The sequence below is a fragment of the Fusarium coffeatum genome (genome assembly GCF_003316985.1).
Source record: "Fusarium coffeatum strain FIESC_28 chromosome Unknown BRIP53273_contig_210, whole genome shotgun sequence".
Lineage (NCBI taxonomy): Eukaryota > Fungi > Ascomycota > Sordariomycetes > Hypocreales > Nectriaceae > Fusarium > Fusarium coffeatum.
In genome coordinates this window covers 1-27639 of record NW_022158003.1, presented here as the reverse complement: position 1 = coordinate 27639, position 27639 = coordinate 1, and the positions used below count along the sequence as shown (strand labels likewise).

The 27639-nt window shown below is 48.8% G+C and overlaps 12 protein-coding genes across 12 annotated transcripts; 5 read left to right on the top strand and 7 right to left on the bottom strand.

Moving 5' to 3' along the window:
- Positions 1 to 1029: 1029 nt before the first annotated feature.
- FIESC28_08698 (uncharacterized protein) lies at positions 1030 to 1850 on the top strand (the record flags this gene model as incomplete). Its single annotated transcript, XM_031162836.1, has 2 exons — positions 1030 to 1461; positions 1512 to 1850. The coding sequence occupies 2 exons, from the start codon at positions 1030 to 1032 to the stop codon at positions 1848 to 1850; spliced, it is 771 nt and encodes a 256-aa protein (XP_031013065.1).
- A 618-nt stretch (positions 1851 to 2468) lies between these two features.
- On the top strand, positions 2469 to 3567 carry FIESC28_08697 (uncharacterized protein; the record flags this gene model as incomplete). The annotated part of the gene is made up of 3 exons (XM_031162835.1): positions 2469 to 3197; positions 3244 to 3381; positions 3430 to 3567. 3 exons carry the CDS (start codon positions 2469 to 2471, stop codon positions 3565 to 3567), a joined length of 1005 nt encoding a protein of 334 aa, XP_031013064.1.
- A 230-nt stretch (positions 3568 to 3797) lies between these two features.
- On the bottom strand, positions 3798 to 5564 carry FIESC28_08696 (uncharacterized protein; the record flags this gene model as incomplete). The annotated part of the gene is made up of 1 exon (XM_031162834.1): positions 3798 to 5564. One exon carries the CDS (start codon positions 5562 to 5564, stop codon positions 3798 to 3800), a length of 1767 nt encoding a protein of 588 aa, XP_031013063.1.
- A 1873-nt stretch (positions 5565 to 7437) lies between these two features.
- On the bottom strand, positions 7438 to 8178 carry FIESC28_08695 (uncharacterized protein; the record flags this gene model as incomplete). Its single annotated transcript, XM_031162833.1, has 1 exon — positions 7438 to 8178. The coding sequence occupies one exon, from the start codon at positions 8176 to 8178 to the stop codon at positions 7438 to 7440; it is 741 nt and encodes a 246-aa protein (XP_031013062.1).
- A 1759-nt stretch (positions 8179 to 9937) lies between these two features.
- FIESC28_08694 (uncharacterized protein) lies at positions 9938 to 11978 on the top strand (the record flags this gene model as incomplete). The annotated part of the gene is made up of 4 exons (XM_031162832.1): positions 9938 to 10300; positions 10351 to 10733; positions 10783 to 11380; positions 11427 to 11978. The coding sequence occupies 4 exons, from the start codon at positions 9938 to 9940 to the stop codon at positions 11976 to 11978; spliced, it is 1896 nt and encodes a 631-aa protein (XP_031013061.1).
- Positions 11979 to 12340: 362 nt separating this feature from the next.
- On the bottom strand, positions 12341 to 13559 carry FIESC28_08693 (uncharacterized protein; the record flags this gene model as incomplete). Its single annotated transcript, XM_031162831.1, has 4 exons — positions 12341 to 12843; positions 12895 to 13199; positions 13248 to 13401; positions 13454 to 13559. 4 exons carry the CDS (start codon positions 13557 to 13559, stop codon positions 12341 to 12343), a joined length of 1068 nt encoding a protein of 355 aa, XP_031013060.1.
- Positions 13560 to 14307: 748 nt separating this feature from the next.
- Positions 14308 to 15780, bottom strand: FIESC28_08692 (uncharacterized protein; the record flags this gene model as incomplete). The annotated part of the gene is made up of 3 exons (XM_031162830.1): positions 14308 to 15113; positions 15163 to 15562; positions 15613 to 15780. 3 exons carry the CDS (start codon positions 15778 to 15780, stop codon positions 14308 to 14310), a joined length of 1374 nt encoding a protein of 457 aa, XP_031013059.1.
- A 1095-nt stretch (positions 15781 to 16875) lies between these two features.
- Positions 16876 to 17394, top strand: FIESC28_08691 (uncharacterized protein; the record flags this gene model as incomplete). Its single annotated transcript, XM_031162829.1, has 1 exon — positions 16876 to 17394. One exon carries the CDS (start codon positions 16876 to 16878, stop codon positions 17392 to 17394), a length of 519 nt encoding a protein of 172 aa, XP_031013058.1.
- A 272-nt stretch (positions 17395 to 17666) lies between these two features.
- Positions 17667 to 19107, bottom strand: FIESC28_08690 (uncharacterized protein; the record flags this gene model as incomplete). Its single annotated transcript, XM_031162828.1, has 6 exons — positions 17667 to 18117; positions 18171 to 18550; positions 18622 to 18695; positions 18743 to 18755; positions 18834 to 18853; positions 18906 to 19107. The coding sequence occupies 6 exons, from the start codon at positions 19105 to 19107 to the stop codon at positions 17667 to 17669; spliced, it is 1140 nt and encodes a 379-aa protein (XP_031013057.1).
- Positions 19108 to 20251: 1144 nt separating this feature from the next.
- Positions 20252 to 20832, top strand: FIESC28_08689 (uncharacterized protein; the record flags this gene model as incomplete). Its single annotated transcript, XM_031162827.1, has 2 exons — positions 20252 to 20461; positions 20512 to 20832. 2 exons carry the CDS (start codon positions 20252 to 20254, stop codon positions 20830 to 20832), a joined length of 531 nt encoding a protein of 176 aa, XP_031013056.1.
- Positions 20833 to 21122: 290 nt separating this feature from the next.
- Positions 21123 to 23987, bottom strand: FIESC28_08688 (uncharacterized protein; the record flags this gene model as incomplete). The annotated part of the gene is made up of 1 exon (XM_031162826.1): positions 21123 to 23987. The coding sequence occupies one exon, from the start codon at positions 23985 to 23987 to the stop codon at positions 21123 to 21125; it is 2865 nt and encodes a 954-aa protein (XP_031013055.1).
- A 985-nt stretch (positions 23988 to 24972) lies between these two features.
- On the bottom strand, positions 24973 to 27021 carry FIESC28_08687 (uncharacterized protein; the record flags this gene model as incomplete). The annotated part of the gene is made up of 4 exons (XM_031162825.1): positions 24973 to 25150; positions 25364 to 25478; positions 25531 to 26668; positions 26716 to 27021. The coding sequence occupies 4 exons, from the start codon at positions 27019 to 27021 to the stop codon at positions 24973 to 24975; spliced, it is 1737 nt and encodes a 578-aa protein (XP_031013054.1).
- Positions 27022 to 27639: the final 618 nt, after the last annotated feature.

Here is a 27639-nt window from a genome sequence, read left to right as displayed (position 1 = left end):
CTCGTGAAGGAATAGAGCTTGCCGCAGGCGCACCAAACGTTGGTATAAGTTACCATGCACATCTTAAATGAGTATGTCTGATACAGATGATGGTTTGTAAGACTTCTTGCTGTTATAGGCGTGTAAATTGGAGCGGAAAGAGGGTCTTATATATTTATCATAGTCAGGGGATTCAGAGGCACCGTCGAGTCATCTGACGGAAGATTTAGCCAACCAGTGGCTATGCTAAAACGGCTGTTGATTTATTTCTTTAACTGCTAATCGGAGTTTGCTTGTGATACATCTGGTGATAGGATGCCCGGCAATGCGTACTTGATAGAACAACACTTTTGATCACACGAACTTCTTCAACTGCAGAGTTTGTCTCGATGCTTACCAACATGTCACAGACTTCTCCAGAGTTGGTGATTGAAGAGAACCAACTCAAACAAGCTACTACTGTCCCTACCAATTGGCGGAAAACCGCTCTGACATACATTCACTAGGCCGACTTCGCTGCACATGTTTGGAAAGTGATATCGCTATAAAGACGTCTCGTGCGGCCAGTGTCGCCGGTTGTAGCCGTTGCGATGCGCTGTGGGAGGCTGCGCTTGATAAGCGCCAAGCCGGTAGGCGATTAACGGACAGAATATGAAAGCTCTTCAGGTAGCATGACGGGCTCACTGAACGACGGCAACTCACTCCTCCGAACTCGCATTGAACCACAAGCCAGTCCATTTCGTATAAGGCTGAGCGATAATCTGCGTAGGATGTGGTATTAGTGCTTACGCACCAATCGCCATGGCGCTGTTTATTGGCTGGGTAGCGAGTGGTAAATCCTTCAAGCCATTTTCCAATGTTGGTCAGCATAGATAACCCTGTTAAATGTGACAGGTTTGGTTCGGAAATGCGATGAAATGACAGGCTCGTGAGGATGCCAAGGCAATCCTGGTGACGGTTCGTCTGTCACGGACACCGTCAGCATTGAGCCTGTCTGTATTTAATCCCAGCGTCACCAACTTACCATTCATCATCAAGAAACAGCACAGAATGTCTCAAGAACAAAAGCCAGTGATCCTCTTTGTCCACGGTGCCTGGCATCAACCAAAGCACTACTCCCAATTGATCACCTCAATTGAAGCAAAAGGCCTCACTGTCATCACTCCAACCCTCGCTTCCGCTGGCTACGATGACTGTGTTGATGGTAAAGATCTAGAAGACGACGTCAAGGCCATCCACGGCGAGATCCTGCCCTACTTGGACAGCGGAAGGAAGGTCATCGCTGTAGGACACAGCTACGGTGCTGTGCCGCTCCAAGTCGCCGTCAATGGCCACACGCTAGCTGAGCGAGAGCAGAAGGGTCTGCAAGGTGGCTTTGCTTCCATAGTTTTCATCGCACCGACGCCTGTTTTGCAAAAGGGTATTTCGATGTATGATTCTGTTGGTGGACAGTACACATCTGCTTGGTTCCACGATGTATCTGTGGGTTGACCTATGCCACATCCTAAGTTCATTAAACTGACGTCCACCAGGAAACACGCCTACCTCTAAAGAACGACAAACTGATGAGCGCGTTCTTCAGCGACATTGATCAGAGTGTCGCTAATGAGATTATTCCGACGCTTACCCATCAGAGCAAAGGACCATTTGAGGTCACTGTTCCCTGTACACCAGCGGACTTGAACATTCCCAAGCTAATGGTGCTCTGCGAGAATGATACTATCTTTACCAAGGATATTTTGACATTTGTCGCTGACCGATGGGGAGCGAAGATTTTGGAGATTGAATCTGGACATAGTCCGCACTTGGTCGAGAAGCATAGGGAGTGGATTGCTGACTTGATCAGCGCGGAGGGAGAGAAGGTGTTGTGATGTTCATTTTGCATCAGCGGCTATGGCGAGATGAGCTAAATGAATACGCTGGGCAAAGCAGAGACATACAGGTCAACCAAGAAAGAGAGTCGCTCAATAAATATTCCATCGAGACTTCCTTCAATCCCTCACGGTACCAGGCGGTTTGTCGTTCAGGTTACCTTGATGTTTGCCGTATATCCGACAAGAAACCCAAATTTGGAGATAGTTTGGCCACTTGAGTGTAGCTCTTGAGACACTTGGCGTCAATAGTACGCTTAAAGGTCTTACAGAACAAGGTCTCGACTCCAAGCTAAGGTCGACGACCAAACCTTAAATCGCCGATATTGGCCAAGACAAAAAGCTCGTGTACCCACAATCAAGGTTGTAATCATTGCTTATTGCCAATAAGCGCATGGACTCGGCTGATCTCATCTGACGTCCAAGCGAAGCCATGAACAAGCCAAGGTTGCATTCTTGGTAAAGATAAGCACCGAATAGGATAGACCTCACCCGTGAGTCAGACTTTAATCGCTTACCCACGTGACATAACGTTGACGGCTGGTCTTACAAGAGTCATCCAGCGCCCAACGAGATATCAGCACTAATGTGATTTCTGTCCATCGAAGACACTTCATAATGGCCTCAGAGAATATCCGTCCTGATCTCATCGACCTCATCGCCTCCTATAGTATCCTCACCTCCCTATCACCCTGGCTCTCAACCCTCGACCTACACAACCTCAGTTTAACATCCCGCTCAGCATATGCCTACATCCATTCCCCCAAGATATTTAGTTATCTAACCCGCCAATCCCTCTGTGATGGACACGGTCTCTTAACACGGCAAGCCTACGCAGGTCCATACTGTTCACTCTCCAAGTTGCCGGGTTCCAAACTGCCCGGAGAGCTGACCAACAGTCCTCATGGCCAAGGTGACGAAGAAATCGAGGTACATTTGTACAACGTCAAGTGCGCCGAGGCAGATGCTCTACCTTGCCTCAAATGCGGTGTAAACATCTGTGAGGAATGCCGTTTCTATCCCCGTGCAGCGCCAGCCAACTCCTATCCGAACCGCCGACCGCATATAATGGGGGGTCTACAGTATGATAATATTATGTGTTTGTGCGAAAGGTGTGATGAAGAGGCGGAAAATGAAGTGAAGGGGAAGTTTTTGAACGAGAGATGCGATTGTGATAGGTACAAACGATGGATTTGTGTAAAGTGTGAGGGCAAAGAAAGAGAAGAGACAAGGGAGTATTTTGATGAAAGAACTGAGATGGAATGGGAGTGGATGCAATATGGCGTTGACTATGGCGATGACTCTGAGCCTTCTAAAACGTTGAATGATCACGCTTTTATACGAGCGGTAGGTACCCCTGCACCCTCGAGAAGAGGACTCGCTAACAGGATAGTATTGGTGTAAATGTGGAAGAGCTGTTTCGCATCGAACAACCTTTAGATGCATCTGGTGTAAAAGACGACATTTGCGTGAGGATGAGTGGGAACAGGAACGTTACGATGTTGAGGCCCAACATCCGTTCTTTGACGATGTAAGTCATACCTATCATGAAGATGAACTGACTGACATATTTGCAAAGAACCCGAATTACCCAATCTGGGTAAGCGATGCAAATAACAGATACCCAACTCCTTATCCGAGACTGGGCTATCTTGGACGGGATGGAATTGGAGAGGTTGGGGTCGAAAGAGCAGACGCCGATGTCACTGGTGGTTAAATGGTTGGGAGCCTGTGGATTGATAAACCAAATCAATACAATTCTTAGCCAGTTCTGTACGATTCCTATGCGCAGCTGTTATGCGCAGTTACATGTGGTATTCCTAATCTCAACCCGCCCATCCGAAGACTCCTACTACTCCGTAACCAAAAGCCCAATACAATCGATATCAATACACAAAACGCCCCAGCGACGGTATCACCAACACGGCTTCAACATAATACATTCTCCTATCGCGATCCAAGAGTGCGGCCCTGGTGATCGGCATACAAACCATCCCCGAAAGTCTTCCTCAGATACTCATGCACCTCCTGGTTCCCACCCACACCGATCGAGAGATCACTCCTATCACCACCCCCAATCTTCAGTCCTCTCAAAGTCGTCGCTCGAGACAAAGCAACATACGCTTGCCCCGGCTCAAAGGATTTCTTCAAGTTGATAATCACCCTGTCAAGCGTCATACCCTGACTCTTATGGATCGTGAGAGCCCAGCCTGGTAGGAGCGGGATTTGTGTTCGCATGGTTTTGATACCCGTGACGCCTTGTAGACCGACAACGCAGACTGGATAGATGGTTCTTCGCAGACCATTTTTGAACTGCACGATGGGCCAGCATTGCATCTCTTGATCGGGATTCGCTTTCATGTATTGGTGTGTGAATTTGCGGGCTTCCGCCATTCTCAGTTCCGCGTCAGGACCCTCGATGTTAGGTAATTCATCTAGTTTGATGGGGTCATAGCCGACGATAAAACCTTGGCTGCCGTTCACGAGACCTTTTTCCTGGTTGAGGTTGACTTGGAGAACGACGAGTTGTGACTCCTTCGTCTCCACTTTTGGATTGAAACGATGGTCGTCGAGCTTCGCCAAAGTATTGTCAGATGTTTTACGTTTGTTGTACCACTCCTTCTTCCCCTGCCAGCCTTCGGGAAATATGATGTTGTCAAGAGCCTTGTATTCATACGTTTCGTGATCGACAATCTGCTTGAACTTCTGCGCATTCTTGACTGCAGCGTCCCGTTTCAGACAGTACAGTTGTGTAGCGGTTTCCTCCATGTTTGGCTCCGTCTCGTGGTTGAACAGAATTTGATAATCGTCTTCCGTAAAGGGGATACCAAGGCGACATTTCTGCAGAATTTTGATGAATACTTCGTCGTTTTGTCTGTGAATTTCGTGGAGATTGACGCAGGCAAAGTTTGCAGCTTTCCAGGCAGGACTCCTGAAAGCCCATTTATCCTCTTCCATCCAGGGGCCGTGACCATTGGGACACCACATTTTCCCTTGATCGTTCTCGCGCCACTTGATCCGATGAGCTCCGCACTCTACGCAGTGCTCAAATGGTTTCACGGGGGGTAGCTGACAAAAGTCTCCTGTGACGATGATTTGCAGGCCTCCCCAAGAGCCACCACGGATATCGCGTAAACAAGCTTCCACTCGTGTGATGAAGTTGTTTTCAATCATACTGATCTCGTCGATGATGAGAACATCTGTTTGTCGTAGACGTTTGGCAGTCGGGTTCGGTGCCTTGTTGCCACCTGAGGTTCTTCTCTTTTGTGTTGCCTTGACAATGACAGCCCTCAGACTTTGGGCCGCGTCGGTAGTATTCCAACCCATATAGCTATGCAGTGTAATGCCGCCGACGTTCAAAGCTGCAATGCCGGTTGGTGCGGTGACAAACACATTTAGTTGTTGTTTTTCGAGTAGACGGATGGCAGTTTTGAGGGCTGTTGATTTTCCGCAACCTGCTGATCCGGTGAAGAAAACGTTACGACCGCTCATGATGAGATTGACGAGGTTTTGCTGCTCCGGGCAGAGCCTCGGTCCTGAACCGAACTGAATGGCTGGTACATCTTCATCTTCGTCAGATGAGATGCTGATGTAGGATTGTTCGCGTTCCTGGTGCTTGGGTGAAGGAGGAGGAGTGGGTTCAAAGTTCTTCCTCTTGAGAGAGTATAAACCCGCCCGGTAGGACGGATCCGGTCGATAAGCTGCAAAAGCCATGGCTGCAGAGTTGAATGCGGATGATGACGGCGATATTGAACGAGCTGAGTCAAAACTTTGGAAGCGAATTGGATAGTTCGACCCACTGAAGACCCTAAAATTGCGATGGAGCATCTCAATCGCGTCGACAGAGGAACGCGTTGAGTAGGTTACGACTACGACGCGCCTTAGATTTAGGGGCGTGGAGATGAAACCACCACCTGACTGCTAACACGCGTCTCGTAATCATCTTCGTGGTTTTGCTTTTTATGACGTAGATGGCTATCAGAAATGCCGAAATCCGAGTTTGATGATAATTGACACTTATCAAGACTCTAAAAAGACGATCACAAAGTCCGACCCCATACAAACTCAACAGCAATATCCAACATAGCAGCCATCTTATCACTCCCCAGCTCCCAAGCTAACAACTTCTGCCTCTCCACAATGTCCCCCACATTCCCCTTCGCGCCAACAAGCTCCCCTACTGTCTTCAGTGGACGACTCACATCAAAAAACGCCTTTTCAGTCTGCCATTCTTCTAGTGTCTTTGCTTCCCATAACATTTTACTTGATGGCAGAGGCAGGTCATGTAGGGCATGGCAACCACTGCCTGCATGACCGTTTTCGATGGTTATGACACAGCTGATTATCAGCCAGAGGCAGGACATGCGGCGGCGAGATTCGGCAAAGATCCAGTCATTCCATTCTATGGAAGACTCTGATGTTGAATAACTTCCTTCTAGATCGAGGAAGCGGGAACCGATGAGCTGTCATGATGAGTAAATGATTGACTTTGTTGTGGGGTGAATGAGAATAGATACCTCTGTTGTCTCGAATAATTTGGATATACAGTCTCTGTTATCGCTCATTGCCATGATCATGTAGATGATCATGGCTTGGAGACAGAGATGAACTTGGTAAGGTGAGGAAGAATATAACTACCCGTATCAGCCTCGTCTTTTCATCTCCACTCATCAACGTACCTTGTCGCGAAAGCGCTCCTCTTCCGCACTGATCATCTTCCACAAAAATGACTCTGTCTCAGGTGTCCTCGCAGCAAATAATCGTGCGATGCTCATACAATTGGCGAGGGTCTCTGGGAGGTGTTTCTGGTGCCAATGGGGATGAATGAAAGGCGGAAAGGTTTGACGACGAAGCATCATCTGGGGGAACGCGTAGAGCATTTGCATTATGACCCGCGATGCATACTGTAAGCTCGAAAGCCGAGTTGATACTCGCGTTAAATCACCCTTGGCGCTGAGGGATTGCATGGGTATGTTGATTTGCATGTCGTTGGAGATGTTGAACCATGACATGTCCATATCAATACTTGTCGGGTCCGTTGTCACTGTCGAGATGGTATCCACTAATAAATCGTTGAAATCAAAGGACACTTGATCAGATTCTGGTGTCGTGAAGCATTCAAGCGCTTGTAGGTCGTCGTCAACTTGGTGCGCCTGTCCAATTGACGACACACCAGAACATGGGTATACACATCGAACACCCTTTTTCTGACACCGCGAACACGGTTGACCAAAAGTACATTTCGCTTTAGCTGTTCTACAGCCAGTGCACGACTTTGGCCGTCCTTTTCGTTGACTCTGGGCGCGACGACAGTAATTGACGTGGCGCTTGAATGGATGCTCTGTCACGTCGCGTCAGCAGCCACAATTGCCTCACGGATCAAACTGCATACCCTGGGTAAAGACTTTGTCGCAGAGCTGACATGTCTGGAAGAAGGCTAATTCTGTCGAGATTTCCATTGAATGCTACGGTTGATATCACAAGATGAGACGGAAAATGGCAGTCGGTAAGCAAATGAGGGTTCGGAGTTTAGGCTAAAGTGCGGTGACAAGGGTTGGCAATATACAAGCTAACCAATAATGTCTATCTATACAGGAATCTCCCCATCTCGATTACTAATAGTCCTGGTCGGCCCATCCTTATCCATATTAGTAGCCACCTCCACAATCCTCTGAGCCCCAAGCTCTGTGCTCGTGCCATATTCATGAAATCCACTCAAAGCCGTCTTGACCAAACCCGGACAAACAGAATTGACCTTTCCACCGACATCATCCAGCTCACGCGCGAAATTGAACATGAGCATATTGACAGCTGCTTTGCTAGCGTCGTAGACCTTGTAATCGATGTTGTAGTAAATGGTTGTTTTGTCGGTAGTGCAGGTGAGACTGCCCATGACGCTGGTGACAAAAACAATTCTTGGTGGACCTGTCTTGGCCAGTCGAAGAAGAGGAAGGATAGTTTGGGTAAGAGTACCGGTCCCGATGACGTTGGTTGCGAAAGTCTTCTGGTAGAGGTCCCAAGTTGTCAGGTCCTTGTTCATATCAAGCAAAACTCCAGCATTGTTGATAAGAACGTCAAGGTAGCCGTACTTCTGCTCGATGTGCTTCACAGCTTTGGTGATAGACTCGGGAGAAGTGAGGTCGAGTTCGACAACATCCACCTTGTGGCCTTTGTTGCGAAGATCAGAAGCAATCTCCTCGCCGGCTTGGGTGTTGCGGACGCCGAGGAGGACATGGTAGTTGTGCTTTGTGGCGAGGGCTTGAGCTACCGCGAGGCCAATGCCTTGGGTCGAGCCGGTGACCAGTGCGAGAGGGTAGTTTACGGTCATGTTTATTGATTGTCTGGTGGTTTAGAAGATGGTAAATCGATTGATGGGTTGATGAGCTGTTGATGAGTTGGTTGACACAGACAGAGCTTCATGGTTTTATATAGCTTCTACCATTACTAATAGAAGTCAATTCACCCAACGCAACTCGAACGTTGACGGCCAATTTAGCCATGCTTTCATAAGCTATCGTCGACATTTGCTCTGGTGTTGAGGCTCTAACCGACCAACTTCGCCGGTCGTCTCCACTTTATCCCCATACCGCCGGCCAATTTGGCCGCCGCAAGAACCAATCTGGCCGAACAGACATGGTTCTACAAGAAATACGAAGAAAGGCGAAAGTTTCTGTTATTCAACTACTCTTCAATTGACTCTATTTACCTGAAGTTGAATTTGTTGCACATTTTAGGTATTGTTGATCGCCTCCTCTTCCAGCCGCTTCCGAACCATTGTCATTTTGAAGCACCACCGGTTTGTAGCACCACCATACATTTTTTCCTAACCCTGTGTGTTGGATGTCGCTGCAGGTCTCATTGTTAATTCATACTTTCAATAATCTATTCTCTACTGCATTCTTTTTGAGAGTCTTGTTAGTGCGTAGAACTTGAGGTGTCTACTTGTGGTTTGATCGTTGAAGTTCAGGGTAGGAATTGGGAGTCGCTGTTACTGCACAATGATAACACGCACGCGATTTGCCAAGAAGGTCGTATGTATTCGTTCTGCACCTAATCAAAGCGTAATGCTACCTTCCTAGACGATCATATCCTCAACGTCGACCAAGACCACATGGCCAGTGGAACCAAGACATTCGAAAAGGCAAGTCAAAGCTCAAAGGGTCATCGCCCTCTTAATAAATCTCGCAACGGCATATAACATCGTCCGCAGCCCAACCTGACTGGTCAAATTGATAACAATTGGATATAACGGAGGTTATATTACCGGCGCACATGTCCCAACGCGGAAGGTCCCTAGATCATGCAGGGGTTGTCCATGGCGCATGACTCGCTAAAAAAGAAGCTCGTCCGACGCAGGGGCCGTCGAAGGCGCTTGCATGCATTTAGGGTCTTTATCTTGATGATCAGCGCGTATTACTTTGAGATGCTTTCTTGGGGGTCTTGGTGCCAAGGGGAATAATATCGATTCCTCGTGTTCTGTAGTAAGCGCTGTAACGTGACACTATCTACTGACACTAAAGTTGAGGTAAAGTTAGTAACATGATGATCGACTGGCTTTATTCTTGATAAGCTTAACTCCTACCGTAGAATACGCGGGTTAGCTAACCGTTCGTAAGAGAGTCTATCTCTCATTGGGAGTCAACTCCGACCCCATATCCACCGTCTAATCCCTGATGGTTCGTCCCGAGCCGTTTCATTCACGGCTCTTGTTTATCCGACAGACCTTCCTATCCTGCTGCAGCCAGCATAACCGCAGTACAGTACCACAGTATGCTGGCCAAGACACTAGTCAGGACAACAGTAATCAGGCTCCATAAATTCGCTATCACTCATGATCGCGTGCTCGAACTGCCGTGGACAATCAGTTACCCCAGACAAAAGACCCCGTATAGATCCCAAAATAGGGCAATGGCTAGTGTTGGGCGTCTAAGCGGCCAAGATGTGCAAAAGTCCCGGATGGATTGGGAAGTTGGATAGGAACATAGATACTCTGTTTCTAGCTATCGACTATATAAAAGCCGAAGGATCGCCATTGGGAGTAGCTGAGCTGCATCATCAACACTCTTTCATCCTCACTCTTTATCAACATGCGCTTCTCAGACAGCCTCATCCTCATAGGACTCACCGGCCTAGCCGGAGCCCACCCTCAACGAAGAAGCCCCAATGCTTCTCCCCTAAGCAAGCGTGCTATCGACCTGGAGGCCTTCAAGTTGGCCCCTATGGCAGAGTATGTCACTCAGGAGGAACTTCCTGAGGATGCCAGCGCCAAGGTCGTTACCAAGCGAGCTGACTACACCGAGACTGCCAAGGACCTCGTCAAGGCCACTTTCCCCAAGGCTGAGTTCCGCATGGCCAAGGATCACTACGTTGGAAGCAATGGTATTGCGCACGTCAACTTTAAGCAGACCGTCAACGGTGTTGATGTTGACAATGCTGACTTCAACGTCAACGTGAGTGACTCCGTACCTGTTGAGTCGGAATGTTTACTAATATGTGGCAGATTGGTGCTGATGGAGAAGTCTTCTCCTACGGAAACAGCTTCTACGAGGGCAAGATGCCCGGTCCTCTAACCAAGCGTGACGAGAAGGACCCCGTCGAAGCTCTCAAGGACACCGTTTCGGTTCTCTCTCTTCCCGTCGAGGCTGACAACGCCAAGGCTGTCAAGAAAAGTGACAAGCACTACGAGTTCACCGGCACATCTGGTACCGTCAGCAAGCCTCAGGCTAAGCTCACTTATCTCGTCGACGACGGAAAGCTGAAGCTTACTTGGAGAGTTGAGACTGATACTCTCGACAACTGGCTGTTGACCTATGTCAATGCTGCCAAGACTGATGAGGTTGTTGGTGTTGTTGATTACAACGCTGAGGCTACTTACGAGGTTTAGTAAGTTTGACTTCGAGGGTATTATGAATAGAGGCTAACCTAGTATCAGCCCCTGGGGTGTTAACGATCCCGCTGCAGGATCTCGCTCTGTTGTCAAGGACCCCCAGAACCTTGCCTTCTCGCCATTTGGATGGCACAGCGACGGCAGCAGCAACTACACCACCACCCGCGGCAACAACGGTATTGCCCAGACCAACCCCTCTGGTGGAAGCGCCTACCTGAACAACTACCGCCCCGACTCCAAGTCTTACACCTTCGAGTACAAGTACTCTCTTACCGAGACAGACCCCACCAAGTACCGCGATGCCTCTACCACTCAGCTTTTCTACACCGCCAACAAGTACCACGACGTTCTCCACGCTCTTGGTTTCGATGAGAAGGCTGGTAACTTCCAGGCTAACAACAACAACGCTGGAGGTGTCGCCGATGATGCAGTTATTCTTATGACGCAGGATGGATCGCGCCTGAACAATGCGCAGTTCTCGACTCCTCCTGATGGTCTGCCTGGTCGCATGAGGATGTACCTCTGGGACACGAGTACTCCTATGAGAGACTCTTCTTTCGATGCTGGTGTTGTTATCCACGAGTACACTCACGGTCTTAGCAACCGTCTGACTGGCGGTCCCGCCAACTCTGGCTGTCTTCCCGTAAGTTTCCCTAGATCTTCTATCAGATAAAGACTGACGTTCCCAGGGTGGTGAATCTGGAGGTATGGGTGAAGGATGGAGTGATTTCATGGCTATCGCCGTTCAACTGCAACCCAAGGACACTCGCTCCGCTGTTAAGCCCATGGGCGACTGGATCTCCAACGAGCCCAAGGGCATCCGCGCCTACCCCTACGCCACCAGCTTGACCACCAACCCCTTGACTTACAAGAGCGCCAACGGCCTGGGCAGCGTCCACGCCATCGGCACGATCTGGGCGACAGCCCTCTACGAGGTCATGTGGAACCTGATTGACAAGCACGGCAAGAGCGACGATGATATGCCCAAGTACAACGGCCAGATCCCTACTGATGGAAAGTTCCTTTCCATGAAGCTTGTCATGGACGGCATGGCTCTGCAGCCTTGCAACCCCAACATGGTCCAGGCTCGTGATGCTATCATTGATGCTGATACTGCTCTTACTGGTGGTAAGAACAAGTGTGAGCTGTGGAAGGGCTTTGCCAAGAGAGGTCTTGGTACGGCTGCTAAGTACAGCTCCTCTAGCCGAACTGAGAGCTTCACTCTGCCTTCTGGATGTTAGATATGATGGATGATGTTGTAACGATTTTGGATGTTGATGAGTTGGGGTTGATATTGTATATATGAACATGTATATAGTTCTTGAACATAGTAATCTTGTTTTTACTACTACCATCCTTTGCGGCTTCTCAGGAACAATTCCAAACCCTGCCGTGACTTGTGTTGACATTAGAGACATGACACACCCCACCGGGTCACTTGTAAGAGAAACAAAAGTTTTGTGGTGTCTTTTGTTCCTCTGAAAGATAGTAAACAAGAAGGGAGGCGTGGACTGCGTAGTCACTTGCCAGTAAGTGACCAGTATAATTTGAGAGCATTAACGCTTTTCATTATTAGATGATCTACTCTTCATATCTAGACCATCTAAGGCTTCCAGTCCAGAGTCCTCTCACGGTTGTATGTAGCAGGACCCTTGGGCTTGTTATCAAGGATCTTCTCAATCTCCTCCATAACCTTATCGTCCATCTTCTTGTAAATCTCAAGAGCCTTGAAGTTATCCTCAAGCTGCTCGACCTTTGTGGCGCCGAGGATAACAGTGCTGACATTGGGGTTCTTGAGGGCCCAGGCGAGAGAAAGCTGGGCGACGTTGCCGCCGAGACGCTCGGCGATCTCGGACATCTTGCGGACCTTCTCGATCTTGGCCTTGCCGGCTTCAGTCTGAAGCTCGCTGACGGTTCCCTCGAAGAAGGCCTTGTTGGTGGCGAAACGGGAGTCCTCGGGAATGCCGTTGTTGTACTTGCCGGTAAGGAGACCGCTGGCGAGGGGAGACCAGATGGTGGTTCCGTACTGGAATTGGTCGTAGAGGGGAGCGTACTCGACCTCGAAGCGCTCACGGTGAAGGGCGTTGTACTGAGGCTGCTCAACGACTATGCCAATGTTAGCCTTAGACTAGTCAATAATAGAAGGTGGATTCGTACCAGGAGCAATAAGGTTGTAGCGCTCAGCAATCTGAGTAGCCTCGGTAATCTGAGCAGCGCTCCACTCTGAGGTACCCCAGTAGTAGGCAAGGTTCAGGTTGCGAATGACCTGAGTAAATCCCTCAACGATCTCCCTCATGGGAGTAGCGTAGTCGGGGCGGTGGGCAAAGACGACATCGACGTAGGGCTGCTCCATGCGCTTGAGAGAGCTCTTGAGACCCTCGACGACGTGCTTGCGGGAAAGACCTCGGGTGTTGGGCTCCTTGCGGCCTGTGCCGAAGAAGACCTTTGTTGTGAGGACGTACCTGATTTGTTAGTTCAATTGATTGAGGATGTGGTGTTTGGGGACTTACTCGTCTCGGGGCCAGTTGAGCTCCTTGAGGGCTCGGCCCATCTCGATCTCAGATTCACCATTGGCGTAGACCTCGGCGGTGTCGAAAGTGTTGACACCGTGATCCCAAGCTTTTTGTAGGATCTGCTTAACAATATCACCCTTTTGTGTGCCGCCTGTTGTCAATTAGTCGTGGCTCTCAACTCTTGGAGACATCGTGGTTCTTACCGTATGTCAACCAGCCACCAAGACTGAAGACACTAACCTTGAGACCAGTAGGTCCCAGGTGGCGGAACAGCATGTCCTTGGGGTCGTAGGCAGATTCAACAGGCATTTTGACTAAGTTTTAATATGTATAAAGATGATGAAAATGTTCAATGGCAATAGAGATGAGGGGAGCTCTTTGTTTTATAAACAAGAAATTGATGTCATTGAGGATGGTCCAAGCGAGTGCAAGTGAGGGGTATTGTCTCATGGCGCGTCTCAATGTTGATACAATGGCTCCACGGCAAATACTGACGACAGTTTAGCGTAGTTACTGTCTTTAACAAAGCCAATCACAACCTTCAAACCTTGCAACTATCTCTAGCCTCATGGTCTGCGATCCACTACCATTGGAGGGATAACATTATTAATTCAAGATAGCTCCACTCCTCAAAGTGTACGTACACAGCTTCCATGACGCCTACGACGAAGAGATGCCTGCACAAGAAGCAGCTTGCGGTTTAGATCACAAGCGGTGGTAATGAGACGGAAGCCTGAAGTCGCATTTTAAAGTGCTTACAGTGAAATGCATGCTGTGTTACCTCGTTGCTGTTTTTCGCTTATGACATCAAGGGTCAGGGATTATTAAAGCCGATCTTAAGTCCGATGGGACACGTCGAACCTTGATGATTGCCGCACGAATTACCCGGTAGCTTTGAGTATCAGAATGGCGATTGACTTTGCAATGAGCCTGATTGGAACGGATTGTTACAAATATTTCCGTTCGGAGTCTTTCTTCCAGAAATTCCATTGATGACGATTATTAAACACGGCGCAACAAAACATCTCGATCAACGGATAATACACAACAAAACGTTTCAATGGTTGCGACCGCGACCACCAGTCGTACCCAGAGCAACTCTCAACCCATTCCAGATTGGCGCCCAAGCTCCAAACAGGGCCGTAACACCGGTGCAAATAATCATAGGCCCATACTTTGTCGCATAACCCAAAGCCTCATCAGACAGAGACGCTTTTGCCTGCAGCAAAACACCACTCAGTGGTCCGGCTGAAACATACCCTATCCCCCGACCACCCATGAGCATACCAAAAATGAGCGCTGAGTCAGCGGACGCGTCGTCTTTTTGAATATCAGATGACATGTTGGACCATGTTGAGCTAAATCCGCCCGCGAAAAAGCCGTAGAGAACGACGAAGACGACTAAATTTGCGAGATTGAGACTCAGACCCCAGAGTAAGAAGATGGGCAATGCGCTGCCCAGAGACGCGATTGTGACGGCTTTTGTCGCTGATGTCTTGTCGCCAACCATACCGTGCACGATTCCACCAGGGACTGAAGCTACTGAGAATAACGCGAGCAGGATAGGACCTGTGATGCTGGGTAATCCGATTGTTGACGCGTAGCTGGCCAGGTATGTACTTGGCATGAGATAACCCAGTGATTGTATGATCACGCCAGCTTGCATCATCCAGAAAGACGTATGCCGAAAGAAGTTGAATGAAAGAGGTTGGACTTGAGCTTGGTTATGATGAGGTATCCTGGGTTTGATGAAGAATAGGGTTGGTAAACTCATTGCTGTCGATGCACCGGCCCAAGCGAGAATAGTTGCGCGTAGACTGATTCGACGAAGTAACGCGTCAAAAATGAATGGCATCGCGATACCTGAATTGATGTCAGCGCGATGGACAAACCTGTAGCAGGACATCTGTACCTGTCGCTGATTTACCAGCCCACATAACCCCAAGCGCCATTCCCTTCCTCTCGACAAACCATTCATTCATGTAATGCGAAATCGGACAGAACAACAGCCCACAGCCAATCGAATAAAGCGCACCCTGTGTTGCGATTAATCCGGCAACACTATCTACAAAAGCTGACGCAGTGAGACTGGACGTTGTGATGAGAAGGCCGACCGGGCCGCAGTATTGGCGAAGACGAGGATATTTCGTGAGGATGAGGAAAGTGAATGGCATCATGAGATACATCACGCCTTGTTGGAGGGCGCCGATGGTTGCGATTGTGCCGGATGATGCGCTCGAGATTGGGCTTGGAGGACGGGAGTAGTATTCTTGGAAAATGCCGAATGATACCGAATAGCCCCAAATTGGTAGCTTTGATAATGTTAGCTTGGTGCGAGGAAGCAAGGAAGATGAAGAGATACCTGGGCCATTGTGCAGCACATCAGAGTAAGATAAGCGTCCTTTCCACGGTCGGTCGGCGGAAGACATGGCTCTGAGGATTGGTGATCATTTTGTTGGCCCTCACTATCGCTAGGAGGAGGAACAGGTATTCGCATGGTCGCGTCGGATGTTCGTGCCGAGGAAGACATTATTGGAATTTTTGCTGTTCAAAATTTCTGTTGCCCTCTTGGCATTAGATTGTTGACGTCGACGGGCCAAGACGTTGATATAGTCTCAAATGCGCCCTTCGTTTGACGTCGACGTTGACGTCATGTGATACTGATCTTCTTATGATTGTATCCAGCCAGCTACAGTAAAAGCGAAGATCCCACGTTTATGTCTCTCTAGTGTTTGCCAGCCGCCAGCCAATGTGACGATTATAAAAAAAAAGATAATCGATACCGGATACTATTCTTAAAAGCATGGTAGGATCAGAGCTCCAAGGTCGTAAGTATTAGTGTTCCTTGGCTTTGTCACCTCGATCGATATCCAGGGAGACCACCATTGGGTACACGAAAAAGAAGGTATCTATTTAAGGTTTTTGAAGGTCAGTCATCAAGTCGTACAGTTCAAATCAACACAATTGACATTGGGGAACGTCGGTTGAACAAACAACTGATATGCAGACAATCGCCTGGTAGGTCTTTTCTAGCCCACAGCATTAATCCATATCATCTTGTATCCGTCTTCACAACAGGGGCACAGTTCTGGAAGGCCTAATCCAGTTAGAAATCACTGCTCTGCAATCGACGTCATCGAGATTCCGAACTTCCGCCCAGGATCTTCTAGTCAGCCCGGCGAGGCTGGCGATCATTACAGCTCTGTCCCAATGTGAAGTCTGTGCCGCGCTCTTCAGCTTTACGGACTGCCCAAAAGAGGATTTGCGCACGGCAGTCGGAGGGTCCAGTAAGCATTTGTCGCTATTCAGCCTAGCCCGGCTCCTTGGGCTGAGAATACTGGAGACTATTGATCTTTAGCGGCGTCGATCGGTAGTCATACCGCTCTAGCCTTTCGAAGACTACCAGGGCGAGCCAACCGTATGCCAGTTCCTCAATTTCGATATCAAGAATTAGCTTTTAGTCGGATGCCTGGTAAGGCCAAGAGAGGCAAACTGAAGGGGTATAAATGAGATAGTTCTGCCAAGAGAAAGCTATCATAAACTGTCAATCCATCTTACAACTACTCAGTCTACAAATACCTAGAAACCTCTTTACATTGCGCACATTGCCAGCGACATCAGCAATATGGTTTCTCTACGATCACTCACTCAAATCACGGCCTTGACGGTCCTCCAAAACCACGTAGCAGCCCAGGGGGTCATTAGTGGCATTACCAACTCCGGCACCGACATTATCAATACTGCCGCCATAAAGTGCCCCGGCATTCTATCTGTGCCCAGCGGCGACAGCCAAGACAATGGCGTCTGCTGCATCGGCGGCAATCCTAGCACATGCGACGGATGGCCTCTCTGCGCCGCCACTGCGTCCAGGACACCGGTGTCATGCGCAACCAACATTCCAGTTTCAGCAACTGATTACTCGTCTCTTGTGGAGAGTGCGAGTTCGAAGTATCTTGATTCTAACGGGAAAGCCAAGCCATCGTCTACTGCTGATACTACGGCTAAATCGACTGGTGAAAGTACGAGTGGTAGTTCGGGAGAGGCTAAGGAAACTGGGGATAGTGATAGCGCTGCTGTGGGTCCAACTGTTCCTTTGGCAGCAAGTCTGATGGGAGGAGTTTTGGCTTTCTGTTTGGCTTTGTAAGAGAGATAGCGCTAAGTTAGCTGTTTCGGAATGGGCGAAGAAATTTGGCGCCAGATTCTTACAGATCGAAGACAAAGGAACAGAGCTTTCGAACAGCCGAGATTATCCTGTATTGGCTCCAATGACCTGAATGAAAAACAACTTCGTTGATAGGTGATAGCCAATCTGAGAGCTATTGTGCAGCATGACAAGTTACATTGATGACGATTTACAACATGCGAGACAATGGGATGTGAAAACGGACCTCAACTCTATAACTAACCCGCATCTCTCTATGGAGTACGAGAGACTTCAAAAGACTTGGTGTAAGCAATTTTACTCTGCTGCAAAATCTCGTCCTGACTCTCATTGCCTGATCCCTCCTTCCCAGCAATAACCTGTGTTTCCTGGCTAATGGTATCGGGATAATTACTCAACTCGAGAGTATCGAACTGAGAATACCCAGTATGCTTCTTCTTTTTCTTCTTGTCGAGGCCAAATCGCGACGATAAGTCTGATACAGACTTCACGATGGGTGAGTCGCTGGGATTGGATGAGAAACCCATCCATTCCGGGGCGTGGCGCTTGAGGAATTTGCGGAGCGTGGGCATCGAGCCGCAGACGATGAAGAGGTTGGCTTCGGTTATGGACCAGACGTTGGCGGGAGCTGCGACCCATGGGATGTCGAGGGCGCCGAGAAGGGCTGGGAGATAGACCATTCTGATGATGGACGTGGCGACAGTTCTAAGAGCAGCATGTTAGTTGAGAAAACCTTTCTTTCATGGCAGAAGACTTACATCGTGGCAATACCGAACATGATACCAGCACCAATCTTCTGCCCCAGCGGCATCTTCAATTGCATAATCATAGGAATCGGCAAGACAAAAAGAATAACATCTGAGATAATATTCACAACAGCGATAATGATGTAAACCACAGCATGATCAATACACTTCCTACTCGCAAACTGAAGTGGATCCCATGCTGCCGCGATAGGGTTACACCCAAACAACAGCAGGGTCGAGATGATAATGGTGTAGAGAGCGACAAAAGTGATTGTTCCGAAAACGAGACGACGGAACCAGAGCTGAGGTGAGATTTGGAGATAGAATGCTAGGAGGGAGGTTTTGCTGCAGCCATTGCAGATGATGAAAACTGGTGCGGCGATGTAGGAGCTCTGAGATGTGTTAGTGGCAAATATGGTGGGTAGAGCGGGTAGAAGTGATGGCTTGAGCGAAGGCAACGTACGAGCATGTGCTTCTCGAAGACCTGAATTGGCATCTCCCAAGCGTGGTGGCATAGACCGCCGATCGAGATGGACCCTACAGGGGTTAGCAAGATCAAGATCGAGGGGGCTGAGTACACTCACACATTTGGACCGACTGCATGATGAGCGAGCAGATCTTCGCAAGCTATCAGCTATCACTCTCGACCCGTTCCCTTGCATGAAGAGGTCTTACCCATGCAATGATGATCAGAGCTTGAAGCAAGTCAGCCAATGATCCAAAACTAGGAACACGCACTTAACGTACCATCGTCAATCTTCAAACTTCCCAATATGAAGTATTTCGTATATAGTCTTTGCAAAAGACATAGAAAAGCAAACGGTCCAAGGATGCCGAAAACCAGATAATGTTCGATGGCATCTTGTTTCTGCGGGTTATTGAAGTCGACCTCATATCCATCAGGCGGTGGTAAAAAGGTCGTTCTTCCGTTTGTCACTGGGTAGGACATTTCCGAGTACTGTTATCCTCGCTGAAAGTTGATCGATTGGAGCCAATGCCAAGATGAGGAAACGACCTCAATTATAACTTCACCATCTTAACATATCGATGAATCATTTTGCACAAGATGAGATGAATCCGGAAGTTTGTCTTTGTGTAAATTGAAAGTGCTACAATACTAAGCCATGATAATGAGCAAACCCAACGAAACAATGGATGAAGAAACCCAGTTGGTGGTCTTTCTGTAACGCGATCATCCCGGATGGTTCATCGGAGTTGGCTGCCAAACAAAAAAGTTTCTGCAATTACTCGGCTGCTTTTGCTCATGATCCCTTGCTTCCAAGATTTTGGAGAATCATACGAAGGATGTCTTGGGTAAAAGGATTGTTCTGTTGGTGATGAGTCTTTTAAGTGAAACAATGCATGTCCATCACGAACTAGTGGAATCTTCTTCCCATTGTTCTTTTTTGTGGGGCTCTGAACTTTGGCTGAGATTGGTGTGTTGGTTGGATGTGGCTTGATGCCAAGCGGCTGGGTGAGTGTGTAGCAAACAGAGTAGAGCGGGCCGTCGGGGGCCGAAATGTTACCCGTTGATGAGAGATCAGTGCTCAAGCTCTTATATTCGATCGAAAGAGGATTACTCTATGCTTATTACAGGCGTAGAGTATGGTCATGGCTGACTGATAACCGGATCAGTCCAGATCTCCAGGGGCGGAACTGCTATACCTTTTGCTGACCGCATGTCGAGGCCTTTTTCGTATTGTAGACCCTGGATAACAATCATACAAGGCAAGGATTTGTTTGCTGTAGATATCGCTAAGCTAGCCAGATCCATCCAACCTAGACCCTGGACAAGAACCCTTGGAATTTGGAGCAGGGTCTCGAGCAGGTCAGCTGGACTCGACTCCATCAACCAGCATGTCTCAGTTGCACATTCTAGCGAACCTATTGTTCTCTTGCCATGGCGTTCTGGTCTGACCTCAATTTGATGCATGGCTGTTGGTTGCAGGAATTTCACCATGGCCTGCAATGTCTCTATTCCCGGCAATCTACCCTCCCTTCCCTTTGTTCAAATACCCGACACCATCCCCGGGAAGTTTGAAGCCACCAATCTCCCAATCTTCATTGTCCAAACAACAAGCTTTGCAAACAACATGGTTCAGATCACGTCACTCCTCCTTACCGTCGGACTTGTCGGCACGGCTCTGGCTTCATCTTCGAAGACGGGCTTGTTGCAGATGTTGACTTATGTCAAGCGTCATCCCAATATGACCCGTGATGAGTTCTACGAATACTGGGATACCCAACACGCACCCAAGGTTGCGCCTCTTGCGACAGCTTTTGGTATTACACGATACCAACAGGTACATCTCCTCTACCGAAATGAATCTTTGACAAATGCTCACCCCTGTAGGTTCGTGTGGCCGGGAAGATCGTCCCCACCGACGCAGGTGCCGAAGCGCCCGTCTCCAACCAACTCGTCGACTTCGACGGTGTAGCCTTATTTCTATACGAATCAGCCGATGATCTGCTCGCGATGCTGGCACACCCTTACTATATTGAGGTCGTCGAGCCGGATGAGCATGTCTTTATTGACAAGTCTGCTCATGGCAATGGACAGGTCGCTACGTACATTGGCGAGCATATCGAGGTTGTTGGTAACGAGAAAAGTGTTTGGGTTGGTAATAAGAAGACCAAGAAGAAGTATGAGAAGCTTTTCAAGTCTTACCGATAAAGGAGTTGGTGGCTGGATTAGGGAGCGACTCCGGGCGCTATCATGATCAACATGACAAGCCTTTGTGATAGGTCTCAATTCCTCGCCTAGATCGGATGACCAGTTACTCTTTATCATAGCTCAGAATAACCGATACTACAATTGTTATCGTTGCCCACTCACATTCACAACATTAAGACCAATTTTTCAATCGACAACTCGATACTTCTAAGCAGATTAAACTATATACTAGAAAGCTAAATACATCAACCCATCATCAAATCCAATCATATCATATCTCATCTCAATCCTCAGAAAAGATCAACGTAACACTTCTTCTTCAGAGGTACATCCGCCACAAAAGTCAACTTCTTGTTCTCCTCATCATACTCAGCGTGATCTGTACCCTCAGGCTGCTTCTCGACGCCAAGAACGGTAATCGTCTCGATCTTGACTCCAGCGTCATACTCAAAGCTACCAGTCATGCTCAGCTTGCCAGTCGTGTAGGTGAAGTCAATTTCGGAGACAGCATCTTGAACAACTGACTCGCCGTCGTCGAGGTACAGAGAACCAGAAGCTTCGCCGTCAAGACCAGGCGCGATGACGAGGTTGAAGCCCTTCTTGCGGAGAGCGGTGGTTGTGTTGGCGCTTTCGACGCGTTGGGGGTAGATGATGCCACCCTTGTAGTGAACCATAATGTCGGTGAGTTCGACTTCAGCAGACTTGTAAGCGGCTTCGCCGCGGACGGGCTTGCCGGTGGACCACTCGTAGAAAATATCATCAGGCAGATAGTACTCCAACTCAGTGCTATTCTCCTTGGTAACAGGGCTGACAAGAATTCCATCACCGTAGAAGAACTGATGATCAATGGAGTATGTGTTCTTGTCGTTGGGGTAGTTGAAGAACAGAGGGTTAAGAGTAGGAGTACCAGTCTGGTTCTGCTTGTAGATGGCAGTGTAGATGTAATCAAGGAGCTGGTAGCGGATGTTGATACCGTTACGAGCAGCCTCAGCGACCTTGGGCCAGCGGTAGAACTCCTGCGATGCGGCAGTGATTTCGTTGTGGTTGCGGAAGAAGGTGTAGAAACTTCCCAGAGTAGCCCATCGAGCGCAGAGGGTCTCGGTAACGTTACCACCAAAGCCGCAGACATCGGGTCCGACGACGGGGACCTGGTAGATAGAAGCGAATTGGAGAATTTGACCAATGCTGAAGCGGTATTGATCCCAAATGGAAAGGTTGTCGCCGAGCCAGTGAGACACATCCTTGCCGGATCCAGCAAAGGTGCTTCGGGTGATGACAAGCGCACGCTTGTCAGGACGACGAGCGCGCATGGCGTTGTGAGAGTGGGTAGACATCATAGCACCGTAAAGGTTGTGCGTATCATACTGGATGTAGTCGCCACTCTGCACAAGATCGGTATCAGTAGTTCCATCAGCAAGCGTAGGACCAGCGCCGTTCTGGATCATGTAGGGTGGTTGAATGAGCTTTCGGCCAGGAAGACCCTTGCACTCCTTAGGACCACAGCCAGAACCAGTGCTCTTGCCGTTCTGCCAGCTAGATCCAGGACGACCGTACTTGTTCTGGCCCCAGGTCTTCTTGATAGCCCAGTTTCCAACACCACGGTTGCGAGAGGCAGAGCGCTTGATGATGGGGGTTTGCGCGAGAGGGGTAACCTCACGTCTTTCAGAACGGGAAGAAGGAGGCTGAAGGCTGTCGGGGAAGCCAGGGATAGGGGCAGGAGGACCGTCGCGGACGGGAGGAGGCTTGGGTGGATCACCGTCGACCTCAGCAAAGTTCTCGGGAGTAGTGTTGTTTCCGGGATAAGGGCGATTGAAGAAGTTTGCTGGCTCGTTCATGTCGATCCACAGACCATCGATATCAGGACCGTGCTCGCCGTCGAAGAAGTTGATGAAGAGCTCGTTCCAGTATTGTTGAGAGTCGGGATTGAACCAGTCAGGGAAGACACTAGGTCCAGCCCAGACAACACCGCGGTAGTCTGTACCATTGGGCTCCTTCATGAAAGTGTCGTACTCGCGACCTGAGTCAAGAGCAGGGTTGGACTCCATGTCGTAGACAGCGGGATCAACCATGACGATATACTTCTGATTACGCGAATGGATCGTGTCAACGAGGTCCTTGTACTTGTCCGCAGGGAAACGGTCAGGGTCAATAGTGAAAACTCGTCGACGGTCCATGTAGTCAATATCCGTCCACATAACCTCCAGCGGAATTCCAGCAGTAGAGTAGTTCGCCACAACAGCAGCAACCTCGTAAACATCACGGTATCCATATCTGCACTGATGGAAACCAAGACCCCAGTACGGCGCCATGAGAGGTAGCTTCGTGATCTCAGCATACTGCTTAGCGACCTCTCTGGGTCCAGGACCAGCGACGAAGTAGAAGTCGAGAACACCACCGATGATGTTGTACTCCATAAACTGCTGATCGTCCTCCTTGTCGATAAAGACATCCATGCCGTTGGAGTTGAGAAGAAAGACACCATGAGTACCGTTCTCGCGATGGTCGAAGTAGATGGGGTGAGCGCCGTACAGGTTCTGACCCTTGGGTGTACCGTATGAATCACGGGTGTAGATAGTGCGAGTGTAGTTTGTCGAGTTCAGCATGAACGGATCGCTGTGCTCACCCAAACCGTAGAGGTGAGGATTCTTGGGGAGCTTTGTCTTGAGATAAACGTACTGACTCTCAAAAACAAGATCGCTGCCAGAGGTATCAAACAGCACCTCTCCACTATCCCGTCTTGAAACAGTAAACGAGAAGGGATCCGCCACAAAATCGAACTTCAACTTGGAGTTCTCTGGCGAGGCCCATTGTCCAAGACCAGGACGTGGGAAAACATCGTCGGGAACTTGATACACGGTATTGTTCGTATCCAAGATCTTGACGTGCAGACGATCATTGGTCTGGTACTCGACCTCGAGCTTCAGCTCAGGAAGATCAACACCAAAGACATCGCAAGCTTGACCAGCGAGTGAAAGGTCAGCGTAGAAGCCTGACTTGGTGGAGCGATGGGAAGTGGCTTTGTAGCCGGGACAGTCGGAGAGGTCCTTTTCGAAGAGGTCTCTGCGGGGTGGGTCAAGAGCTTCGACGCCTTCTTTGCTCTGGGAGAGAGCTGTGCCTGTGAGGGCGAAGACCGGGAGCAGCTTCTTGAGAAACATGATGAAGTTGTTGCTGTCTAGAGAACTTCAATTGAAGGACAGATGAAGTTTATTATATATCACGAAGAGTCTTGGCGATCGTGAGCTCAGAGCTAGCTTGAAGGTCGGGTAAGGTAAGCTCGTCACTGTGCAGCTACCCCGGTGCGGAGACTCCGCCTCTGGTGATCAACAGACAGGGAAGGTGAGCCCGCTACAACGGTTCGTTACTCAACGGTCCCAGCAGATTTATTAAACGAGAACAATTCTAGACAGAGGATTTCATATTTAAGGCCGAGAAAAGAGCCGGGAGGAACCAAGTTTTAGGTGATGCTGTACAAGGGTTGTGTCGATGATGCATCGGAGACTCCTCTAATTGCGGGGAAGTAAGCTTGTTATTCCCCCCGGATTAAGTATCAGTCTAGGGAAAACTCTGCTGGTAAAATTATTCGGGCTGTTGATGCAGGATTGGTCCAATGTCGGACCGAACGTTATGCATGATTTGATGAAAGGTCATGAGAAGAAAAGCCATTGACGAATGAATGGGGTGCGGGGATGGGATGCTTTTGGTAATGATCGTTGGGATGGGTTGATGACCTGGGGTTTTGAGTGTGGCTGACGATCGTGTGATGTACCCTTTTTCGCTAGTGATCCTACTCTAACAGGGTCAATCTCCAATCGCAGGGCTTGTGGCTTATGGATGATGGGAGATGATGTTAGTGCGCCATCACCTTTACTCTCCAATACTTGCGGGCTGACATCACCACCTGCCTCTTCTACAGTCACTCGGCCGACCTCGGTTCCCTCTCGGAGGCACTCTGTTAGCTCACTCTTCTAGCGGACAATCCCCAGGCCCAAGCGACAATTCCCATGGGGAAGGAAGACTCGGCGTATGGGGAAATCCCCGACATCCTTGTCCTCGGAACAAGCCACAAGAATAATACCCCCATAATTCGCACTGAAAGTGATGTGTCTTTCTGTCAACCAGTCTCTTCACTTTCCCAAAATGTCACGCCAAGTCGTAGCCTTCTCGGCGAATTATGTATATTATGTCGGCCCAGTAAATGCTGAAGATAGCATCATTGGTGCTTTCGCGATCTGCTGTTGTTGAGTAATAATGGCTTGATTGAACTGGGGACTTGCCTCGGATGCCGGGTCTGTCGGGTACAAGCGGGACGTCGTACCATCTGCTTTGGGTTATTGTATCGCACAATTGAAGCCCTTGTAGAACATCACATGCAATGAATACGTTCGATCCAATCAACTTCTTGTTCTCGCTGTACTCAACGATGTTCTTCGCAAACGTGGTTGACCTGTTCTAGCTATCCTGTCTCCCCCACGATCGCCTCTCCGTCAGAGTATTCCCCTCCATCCCATCAGTCCGACTCCTCTCAACAGACCGTCCAGGAATAAGTCTGTCCAACGCGACATCGCTATCACGCTTGTCATCATCTTTACGGTATGTAACCTCAATCAATTCTCCGGCGCGTTTTTGTAAACCTGGTAAAACACCATCTTGGCAACTAATCAGTCAACGAATCGTCGACAAATAATGGGCTCAACTTACCGATGATCAAGCTGAGAAACTTGAGGATTACCGGGAACCAAACGCATGCTGCGATTAGTTGCCCAAAGCTCCAGTTTGAGATATGTACGCTGCTGTCTTTGCCTTCTGTTCCTGAGCGGAGGACACCTAGAAATGTACAGAACTCCTGGACACCAATAATGCCCATTGCTACCGCGAGGACTTCCATGGATATCCAGAGTGTTTCTGTTAGTGGCCAGAAATATCTCTTGCTGAAGAACTTTTCAAGCGATGACGGTAAGCCATGCCGTAAGACTTCCAGTCTGCGGGATAACCAGGTGTCCGGCTTGCGATACTGGAATTTGATTATGGCTATTATCCAATCAAGTATTAAAAATGCCATAATCACATGAATGGGCGCTTGGGTATTGGCACTGATCCGGAAGAAACTCTTGGCATCACGGTCAAGATACGAAGGATTGTCGCTTCCAGGACGAGGATCCGTATTCGTGCCCTTAGAGTCAAAAGGCGAGAGACCTTGATTACCTTGTGGGAAAAGCTCGTTGTCGGAAAAATCCCCTGTAATCTTTGCATTACCAGTATTAAACGTCTGGCAAAAGGCCTTCGGTCCAGCATTACCTCCACAGCGAAGAAAATCGTTGGACGTCTTGATATGCCCGTACAGTGATGCGGTGTCGACAACCTGCGGCTGGGTGACGACCACTATCAAGATCCAATTCAGAACCACCAGGAAAAGCGTGTACCAATGCCGATCACGCGTCTTTTGTAGAATCAGCTGGACGAACATCAGCGGATACATACCCGCCGTCGCCATGCCACGTAAGACAAGATTGTTCGTAATCCACGAGAGGAGCGAGGTAATGTTACCAAGGCCGGCAGATGGAGAGCCGAAGAAGGTGACGATGGTTGCTGCAGAATAGAGGGCTAGGAAGACTGCTTGTGCTTCTTGGAGATCGACAAGAGTAGACCCTGCTGCCAATCCAAGTCTGCTTTTCTTTACCCACTCCTGCCATCGTAAAGCAGTTTTGATGGCCTTGGCAGGTCCCTCAAAGGGTATCAAGAATGAAAGCGAAACATTGCGGATCCAGCTCCTGGTGATTTTGAAGATGGCCGCAAAGAAAAGCACAATGGCAAACTGCATCAGATATGCAACGATTATCTGCCAAGGCCGTTAGCCATAAGTCACCTTTGATAAGTGATACTTACACCAGGTCCAGCAATATCATAGTCAATACCAGGATCAGCCTTTGCACAATACTCTTCTCCCATCATTTTCCCGAGGTCCTTCACGCTCGTCAGATTGAAGGGTATGTTCTGAAACCTTCCTTCCCATAACTCTGTTGGACATCCCTTGTACTTTGAATCAGAGCAGGACTGCAGCGCGCAGTGGCTATACCGTGCAAATACCGCCATTTCAGAGAAATTGCTCAAGGGTCCAGGTTTGAACGTTTCTGTGAGACGGTCTCTCTCGGTTCCGTTGAGTCTGTATAGTGGATTTTTGGATTCAATCATTTTGGCGACCGTTGCAATGGTGAGACAGTTCCACAGCGTTTCGGAAGAGTTGAACATATGTTCGCTGAGTTTACAAGCCTTGCTACAATTAATCTCATTGCTAACATTGCATCCGCTTTTAAAAAGTACGATCGGGACGTCGGGGTTGGCCAGAAGGGCGGGTAAGCGAAAGAGCCAGGCTGTTTCCCATGCCCGCCAATCTGACAGAATGAGGAATCGTTCGAAACGATAATCCTTAAACGAAAATTGTTCGAGGAATCGGAATTTGAGAGTTGCCATCTTAGCGATCGCAGTGAGGAATGAAGAGCAATTTTGAGAGGGCGTTCGCAAGCTGTTATTTGAACTCGGCTTCCTCAGAGCCTGATCTTCAACAGACGTCATGCGCATGAGATCAGCATGCAATGTCAGCCTTGGGGTTGCAAAACTGCGTGTTGCGTTACTCTGGTTGGTTGGGATGTCTGCCAAGAATAGAAGCTGAAAAGTCCTATTTTCAAACATCGCAAAAGTTCTACTGGTGTGCGACGTAGGCTGTGCCTTCAAAAGATTCGAGTCAAGGGGAGGATAACCATTGGGGGTTAAGTAACGAATACGCATGTGAGTCTTTTTTTTTTTTTTTTT